The sequence below is a fragment of the Cucumis sativus genome, chromosome 2 (assembly GCF_000004075.3).
Source record: "Cucumis sativus cultivar 9930 chromosome 2, Cucumber_9930_V3, whole genome shotgun sequence".
Lineage (NCBI taxonomy): Eukaryota > Viridiplantae > Streptophyta > Magnoliopsida > Cucurbitales > Cucurbitaceae > Cucumis > Cucumis sativus.
In genome coordinates this window covers 8,397,717-8,406,897 of record NC_026656.2, presented here as the reverse complement: position 1 = coordinate 8,406,897, position 9,181 = coordinate 8,397,717, and the positions used below count along the sequence as shown (strand labels likewise).

The window sequence follows — 9,181 nt, the reverse complement described above, 5'->3', positions numbered from 1 at the left end:
GGTTTGCTTTTGTTTAAACGGTAAATAAATTATAATTTAATTTTTAAAAATTTTAAAATATTAAAATATTTAATAAAGATTAAAATAATTTTTTTTCCTTTGTGCCCTAAACCATGTTTATGCTGCAAGGTTCGTATTCTTGCCCTATGTCAAAATCCCTTTTCTCAATCTTTGGTTTGGTTGCATGTAGAGGCACACTGCTTCTTACAAACGGAACAATTCTTAGATCATAAGTCTACGTAACGGTCTAATAAGCATTCTATTAACTTAAAGTTAATTCATGAACTATTTAGAAGTATTTGACAAGCATGAGGGATTAAAGTGTTTGTATTGAATTTTTAGAAATTAAATACACATGAATTTTAAACTTTAAGAACTAAAGGTGTATTTTGTTGAAATAATTAGGATGAAAAATACTCATATTTTAATTTTTTAAAATTAATTAAGAAACGTGAAAAGTTACTTTTAATTTTTTCTAACAATAATGCATTAGTGTTATTAAGGGTCACATAGTTTAAAAGAGATATCGTAAGTCTTACAACATAGCTAGTAAAGTAAGATGAAAGCTCAAAATTGGAAAATTTGAAAAAGTAGAACACTTTTCATTTTTTGTTTTTAAAAGTAGCATATTTTTTTTAACTCGTAAAACTGTTTTTCTCTGTCCATCTCAGACCAGATCGATTACCAAGATTTCCTTAAAATATTAAAAAAATAACTTATGATCGTTTTGGATTTTTCGGGTAGATGGATACCATTTTTCAAATCTTTCTAAATCTTATTTAATTTTTTTTATGTTTTCAAAAAAAATATTCAAAACTTAACTACTTTAGTCAATTTCTTCAACTATTTATTGTAAATTATATATTTTTTCTTTTTGCCCATCCTTCTTTTTGAACCCTAGATCAGTTAGATTTGACAGGAAAATTGAATTCTTGGAATCAAAAGAATGTAAAGAGAAGGGAAGTTTGAGGGAAGCCATGGGCGAAGATTGAGGTCAGAAATGAGAGAAATGCAAAATTAAGGAAAATCAAATATCATAAGAATAGAAGTAAGTACGTGGTGATTGAACAAGAATAATTAATATCAATTCCAATCCAAAAAAAGAAGAAGAAGAATTAATTTCTCTTCAGTTGATGCAGTTTCAGCTTAACATGTCTTTAGCAAATCCTAGATTGTTGTAGAAGAGAAGATGGGGAAAAGAAAAGATGGTAATTTAAAATAGTTGAAGAAATTAGCAAAAATTAGTTAAGATATAGGAAGATTTGAAAAATAAAAAAATTTCAATCTAATTGTCTATCGAGAGTGATCGAGAAAAACAGTTTTACGAGATTTAAAAAACGCTTTACTTTTAAAAGCAAAAAACAAAAGTGTGCTACTTTTGTCAATTTTCACAAAATTCAAGATAAATTTGTAAACAAATTTAAGTTAGCCATTTATTTTTGGAAAATTACAGCAAATAACCAATTTATTAAATAAACTAAAAATATAGCACATAGATAAATATTTACAAAAATAGCATATATTGACCAGTCAAATTGAAAGTTATCATCGATATTATCTATCAAAGATAGCAAATATGGATGATAGCAACTTTATGGCATAACAGAACAAACATCGATATTATCTATTAAATGGTGTATCCAAGACGTGAACAAATGGTCTTACCCACTTTATGACATGAGAGAGATTTATATTTATTGGTAAGACCATAAATAAGTTGTTTATTAGAGGAACACTGATGTTTAAAGATTAGAAGTAACCCAGGGGTAAAAATATAATTTAACCCAGCTGGTGTTATGGACACTCGAGAATGACTAACTTACTGTTATTAGTCTATATCCGTGGATACAGAGAGAAGAGTTTAGTTGTGAGTCTTTAGTGAAGTGTACACACAGTTAACTAATATTAAATAATGTAGTTAATAAGTTTAGCTAATTAATCTCAAATAGTTATAGCTTCTGATCTGTAGGTTCATTAGGTCACATTTCTAGCTAGTAAATAGTAATAAGATTTATTTATGTTGGTTGTAATTTGAAATGTTTAAATTTAGTTTGAGATCATTATAATATAAAATTTATCAAATTTTATTGTATAAATTTAATTTTAGATATAATGAGTTCAAATATTAATTTAATGTAAATTGGATTTATATTAAATTCATTAGTTACGAGAGAAGCTTATGTTTGAATATGATTCAAATTTAATTTAAGCTAAATATAAGATATTTAATTTAGCTATTAATTAATTAATAGTTTAAATATATTCTATTTAATTATGTTTGATTTAATTAAATTAATATAAAACTATAAGATATTGGAGAGATATTCGTTTAATAAGATTTAAACGAAATATTAATTAAATATAGTTAATTAATTATTAACTAGATGATTAATCGTTAATTAATTAATAGATTTAAATTTTCTATGAATTTAATAATTTTTAAATTAATAGAATTTCATTATTCTCTCCTACTCGATTTGATTAAAAACGAAAAATAGAAAATTACCACTAATTGCAGCTATGAGTGATAGTTATCACTAATAGCTGCAATCAGTGAGTTTTAATATAAGAAATTTGGAAAAAAAACTGCCCAAAATGGTGGTTGAACGTGAGTTTTCTGTCTTTTACTAACTTTTATGTTATATATACATTTTTAACAATTGGCTTAAATGAAGAGATTAGTGCCCTTCGCATCTGAAGAATTTAACTAAACATTTTTCTCAATTAAATAACTAAAGATTAGTGCCCTTCGTTAACTGTGTATACATTCCACTAAAAATTCACAATTGAACTCTTCTCGCTATAGATATATTTCTGTGTCCACGGATATAGACCAATAATGGTAAGTTAGTCATTCACAAGTGTTCGAAACACTAGTTGGGTCAAATTATCGTTTTACCCCTAGGTTACTTCTAGTCCTTAAATATCATTGCTTCTCTAATGAACAATCTGTTTATGGTTCAATCAATAAACAGAAACCCTCTCGTGCTATAGAGAGGGTAGGGTCTTTTGTTCAAGTCCTGGAGACACTATTTACGAGACCACTTATCTACTTACCCTAAAGTCGGGAAGAAGTGAATTCCATTTTGTGTGATTATGTTTCCAGTTGTCCACATGGTCTTGCCCCCAAAATGATAAACATACTGTGTTGACAATCTGATCACTCTCACTCGTAGAAATCAAAGGACAATCCTCCGTGAATACGAGTTCATAATACACTCAAGATTAAGACTAAGTTACCTAAATTATTCTAATGAAATAGAAACCTAACTAGTTAACGGAGTTACATCTAGTGGATACTATTTCGTAGTTCGATCTTATGAAAACTCATTGCATATGATATCATCACTGACATGTCACCTACATGAATGCGTTGGATCATTGTGTTTGTATCAAATACAAAGTGAGTTGTATCAGTAGTGTTATCAGGATAAGGTACCCAACCTTATCACTATATATAGACCCCTTAAGTTGTACCTCAAACATTGATCCCTTTATATCTCTACATACTGTTCAAGACTCATCAAACAACTTAGGATGTTAGTTTATTGGATTTAGGTTATTAAGACAAAACTAATAATATAATCAATAATACTTATCGAAATTATAATAATAACACTTTATTAATAATGATCAACGAATTATATTTACTATCTACGAGTTTTATGATATAAAATTCAATACCCAAAACAAGCTGGTATTTTGTAGAAAAAGAAAGAAAAAGAAAAAAATGGAAAATTTTGAGAAATAACAAACTTTTGGTTTTACATTTCAAAACGAGCACACTTTTGGACAACTAGTAATTTTTTTTATTGATTATTCTTGATCGACCTCAACACTGAGATTCTCTACAAATTTCAAAAAACTGATTCAGCGTCAACCTACCCAACAAACCCAATCAGCTTTTGTTCAGACCCCAACTGCAGGTGTTCAGGCTCCAGTTGTAACCCAAAATGTACCTAATCAATTGTCAGCAGAAACCAAGCACTTGAGGGATTTCAGGAAGTATAACCCTTGAACTTTCAATGGATCCTTGGACAACCCTACCAAGGCACAAATGTGGTTAACCTCTATGGAAACTATATTAAGGGTTGGGTTGAGAATACAATTAGGGTTGCCAACCCAACCCAACCCGTTTACACACCTAGTTATTAATATATGATGGAGAATCTTCAAGACAAGGTGAGATTAGAGGTATTGTAGTTGCTATAAATTAATTGAATTTTGTTTGCATGTTTTGACACTTTCTCAACAGAAGTTGTAGGATGTGCAAAAGATAAAATCTTTGGATTATAAGGGAAGTTGAAAAGGACGACATAGAACTAATTAGGTTGGTGCAATTAAATAAAGTGATATTTATTCAGTTTTGGGAGAAAACTCGTATAGTTCACGAAATGGGCACTCGAACTTTCAAAAGTATTTTGATCCTTCGATAAATCCCTTTATTTTCAAGTTAAAAAAAAAAAAGAACAATCTCGACATTGAACTTGGTGGAGATAAACCAAGAAATTATGTTGAAAGTGTTTTTTCAAATTTGCAAAGAATGTAAGTATCGCAATCGACATACATTGATAGAGAAAAACAAAATTACTAGTTGTTGGAGGGTGTGCGGTAATTCTTAAATCTAAAACAAAAAATGGGTTACTTTTGTAAATTTTCCAAAAGATAAAATTAAAAATGGTATGTTGTATTCGAAGGTGGGCGTTTGTTTGGTAAATGCGAAGCAAATGGTTAAGCTAAGCAGCAGAACACCGCCGTCTACCGTCTATCGGCTTCTTCACCGCCAGCCGTAGTCTTTTATTTCTCAACTCCCGTTGCTTCTTCTATTGATTTGTTTTTTTTCTTGCCTTCCCTAGTCTTCACTATCGTGTGTGAAATTTGGATTTTCAGCATGAATCGGATTTCCAAAACCTTGCTTCAATTCCGAAATCATTTTCCTTCATCATTCCGCAGCATCAATGGTCGTTTATCGTCTGTAAGTCCATCGATTCTACCACTTCTATATTACTCTCCCAAGTTCTCGGTCTCCGTTCCTTCTTTCTCGGGTTCGATTACATTTTTAGTCCCTTTTAATTCACAATTTGTTCGATCAGGATTTTACTGTACTCTCAATGAAGTTGAAGGCGAAGAAATTCCAGAAACCAATGCGGATAAACTGCACAGAGCTATTGTGGATAATTCTTACGCACATCATGATATGGAGGGTGCCCTTGATCAGGTGGGCGTCTATTTGACTACGGATTTAGTTGCAGATATTCTCCATAGGCTTCGTTTTGATGAGAAATTAGCGTTTAGATTCTTTACATGGGCTGCGCGTCAAGAAAACTATTCCCATGAGCCTCGAGTTTATAATGAAATGATTGATATACTCTCCAGCACTAGGTACAAGGTCAAGCAGTTTCGAATTGTTTGTGACCTTCTTGATTATATGAAGAGAAATGACAAGAATACTGTTCCTGTTGAGGTTCTATTTGGGATTTTGAGGAATTATACAGACAAATATTTGACTTGTTTGCAAAAGTTTGCAAAGAAGAAGAAGGTAATTGTGAAGAGACAACCAGAAATCAATGCCTTCAATTTGTTATTGGACGCTTTGTGTAAATGTAGTCTGGTTGAGGATGCTGAAGCTTTGCTTAAGAAGGTAAAGAAGAAACTGAAGCCGGATGCGAACACTTATAATATAATGTTTTTTGGTTGGTGTAGAGTTAGGAACCCAGGAAGAGGGATGAGAGTATTGGAAGAGATGATCGAGCTCGGTTTCGATCCTGATAATTTTACTTATAACACAGCTATTGCATCCTTTTGCAAAGCAGGGATGTTGAAAGAAGCATGTGAACTCTTTGAGTTCATGAGAACAAAAGGTTCTGCCTTGTCTTCACCCACAGCAAAGACTTATGCAATCATGATTGTGGCTCTTGTTAATAATGGTAGAATGGAAGAATGCTTCAAGTTTCTGGAATACATGATAAAAAGTGGTTGCCTTCCCGACGTTTCTACATATAAGGAAATGATTGAAGGGATATGCGTGGCTGGAAAGGTCCAGGAAGCTTACATGTTTTTGGAAGAGATGGGAAAGAAAGGTTACCCTCCTGATATAGTTACTTATAATTGTTTCCTCAAGGTTCTCTGTGATAATAAAATGAGTGATGATGCACTCAGGCATTGTGATAGAATGATTGAAGTTGGTTGCTTACCCAGTGTACAGACTTACAACATGTTGATTTCTATGTTTTTTGAGATGAACGATCACAATGGAGCTTTCCAGATTTGGCTTGAAATGGATAGGTATGGCTGCACTCGGGATGTTGATTCATATTGTATAATGATTGAAGGGCTTTTTGGTTGCAATAAAGTTGGTGATGCATGTCTCCTTTTAGAGGAAGTGGTTAACAAGGGAATGAAGCTCCCTTTTCGGAAGTTTGACTCATTTCTGATGCAGCTCTCAGTAAATGGTAATCTCAAAGGAATCCATCGGCTGTCTGAACACATGAGAAAGTTTTACAACCGTGCCATGGCCAGACGTTTTTCGCTGAATCAAAAGCGGATGAGCGTGAGTTTGAGAGGAAAGTAACAAGACTTGGTTAGATAACCACATCCAAATTGTTTTCCGTATTGGATGTGTTGTATTATTTGACAATCGGTCTTTATTTGTTACAAATTAGGCATGTTAATTTGAGAAGCAAGTTCAATTGAGCATTTCTGCACCATGTTCTCTAAGTACAAGGTGTATATGGAAGTTCTTGCCGTTAATTACTTATAGGTTGATATATCTTAAATGAGTTCTGAATCTAACTCCCTTATTAATTAGTACAGTTTGGAGGTAACATCTTCAAGGAGCTCAGTAAAGCATTCCCAAAATACAAGTAGAGATCAGAATTGGAGGGCAGAAAGAAATTAACGTGTAAGCTACAGAGCCTTCTACAACACCGCTCCTCGGCATTCTTTAAGTCTTGTGACTCCCATTCCATTTAAAGTTAAGAAACAAAGTCTGAAACTAGCCTAGCCTTGGTAAGGCGGGGGGAAAGCAATGAGTACAAGTAGGCGAATAGTAAAGAAATATTATTACAATATATAGCAGTTAAGTTACTTAAAAATCTGCTTGTATTTTAAGAGAGGGATTTCTTCATTTTATGAATAGGACAAATTTTCATTTCCCTCTCAACTGATGTAAAAAATATTTATACTTTCTCATGTTTTGATGTTGCCTAGAAGATGTGCCTGCTGTTACAAAGATTTCAATTCATTGCCAATTTCTAGCATCGCTAAGAAATTTCAGTTATAAAATATGGTCTATTTATTGGGAATGTACATATTTGTTGCTTTTTAACTTGCTAATGGAAGACTAATTGAAAGCTGCTACAGCATAGCGTAGGTATTGTTCTCTTTGAATATTTTTTCTTCATTTTCAGTATTGTTAACCTTATTCAAGTGGTTGGATAGTTTTAAAGATTCAAGCTGAAGGTGAGATGCATCTAATTTAGTGGATGAGATTTGATTCTGTCGATATACCACCAGTCATATCTTGCTAAACAAGACTAATACAATTATCACCACATTTGTTTATTTAGAAAGAACGCATATCAGGTGGCTTAGAAGATTTTTGAAATGCTGATATAACACCCACGAGCTCTTTATGTGCAAGTTACAACTATGAGAATTGTACGCTCTGTGGAACCAACTATGAGAATTTATGGAAGTTAATGGTTGCCTTGTATGTGGGATTGTTTTTCATCATTTATCTTTATATTACTTTAAAGATACAATCTTCATAATGGTATCTGCAATGGTGTGTCATGGTTTTAGGTATTTGAACACAAGAAGCTTCTTGACAGTTGTTCGAGAGAGAATCTCACAGGAACCTTTGAAGGAAGAGCAAAACGCACTTCATTACCTTCCTCGAGCTGAAGGCCCAAGATTTTCCAAAAACTTGAACAACAAAAATTCAAGTTGCAATAAGCTCTGTAACAGGTGATAAATACGTTATACAGATGTTAAGAACCCAAGCACTGCGTTTGTGTAAGCTTACTTTGGATACAATCAAATTAAATTCTCTGGCATTACAGAAATGGCAACGACAAGGGGTATTTCCAGATATGCAATGTGATTGTATTTGTCGAAAATTATTGAAAGTAGAGATGTAAAACAAACACAAATTTATGTAAAAACCTTAGAACAGGAAGAAAAACTGATATTTTTTGTTTTATTTTCTTATAATAAAGGTACAAAGGGTAAAATATTTGTAGGCAACACAAGCCTAATTAAAATAATAAAAAATTAAGGCAAATCTTATCTACCATTGGGCTTTCAATATGACTCAAGCCCAGTATTTCTAATACCCCTCAAGTTGGGATGTAAATGTCGGAAAAACCCAACAACTTGGTAACACATGAATCAAAGTTTTGTTTGAGGAGCCCCTTTGTGAGTATATTCATATGCTACCTCTATCTAGTCTCTTTTTGATGAAGTGTTTGCAATCTTCAAATATTTGATTTTGTCATGTTGGACCAGGTCATTAACAATGCTAAGAGTTGACTTGTTTTTGTAGAATAGTTTCATAGGCACCTCATAGTCTTGACGAAGATCATGCAACACCTTCAAGAGTAAGATTTTCTCATAGATTCCCTAACTTATAGCCCTATTTCTACTTCAGCACTATTTCGAGCCACAACTCCTTGCATCTTACTTCTCTAAGTAAAAAGATTGTCACACACAAAGGTGCAATATCCCAAGGTGGATTTTCTATCAACAATAGACCCTATCCAGTTAGAGTCAGTATAGGCCTTAATACACATTTTGTCAGTCTTTTGGAACCTCAATCCTTTACTGGGAGTTGCTTTTAAATACCTCATAATTCTATTAACTGCCTCCATGTGGTCTTTGTAAGGAGCTTGCATGAATTGACTAACAATATTCACAACCTATGAGATGTCAATCTTAGTGTGAGACAAGTAAATCAGCTTTCCCACAAGGTACTGGTATTTCTATTTATCAAGAGGAATTCTATTACATGAATTTTCGAGTTTGACATTGAATTCTACGGGCGTATCAGCAAGACAACATCCCATCATATCTGTTTTAGCTAATAAATCAAAGGTGTGCTTTCTCTGTGGACATGGAGATGTCCCCTTTGGACCTAGCAACCTCCATCCCAAGGAAGTACTTCAGATTCCTCAAGTCTTTA

The 9,181-nt window shown here is 32.7% G+C and overlaps 1 protein-coding gene across 2 annotated transcripts; it reads left to right on the top strand.

Annotated features, from left to right (window-relative positions):
* Positions 1-4,682: 4,682 nt before the first annotated feature.
* On the top strand, positions 4,683-7,310 carry LOC101209185 (pentatricopeptide repeat-containing protein At1g73400, mitochondrial). Of its 2 annotated transcripts, none has more exons than XM_031881430.1 (2): positions 4,683-6,724; positions 6,814-7,310. In XM_031881430.1, the coding sequence occupies exon 1, from the start codon at positions 4,892-4,894 to the stop codon at positions 6,569-6,571; it is 1,680 nt and encodes a 559-aa protein (XP_031737290.1). In that variant the 5' UTR covers positions 4,683-4,891; the 3' UTR covers positions 6,572-6,724; positions 6,814-7,310. The 2 variants fall into 2 exon arrangements, with proteins under 2 accessions (XP_031737290.1, XP_011649074.1); XM_011650772.2 differs by having other exon boundaries at positions 4,684-4,975; positions 5,094-7,310.
* Positions 7,311-9,181: the final 1,871 nt, after the last annotated feature.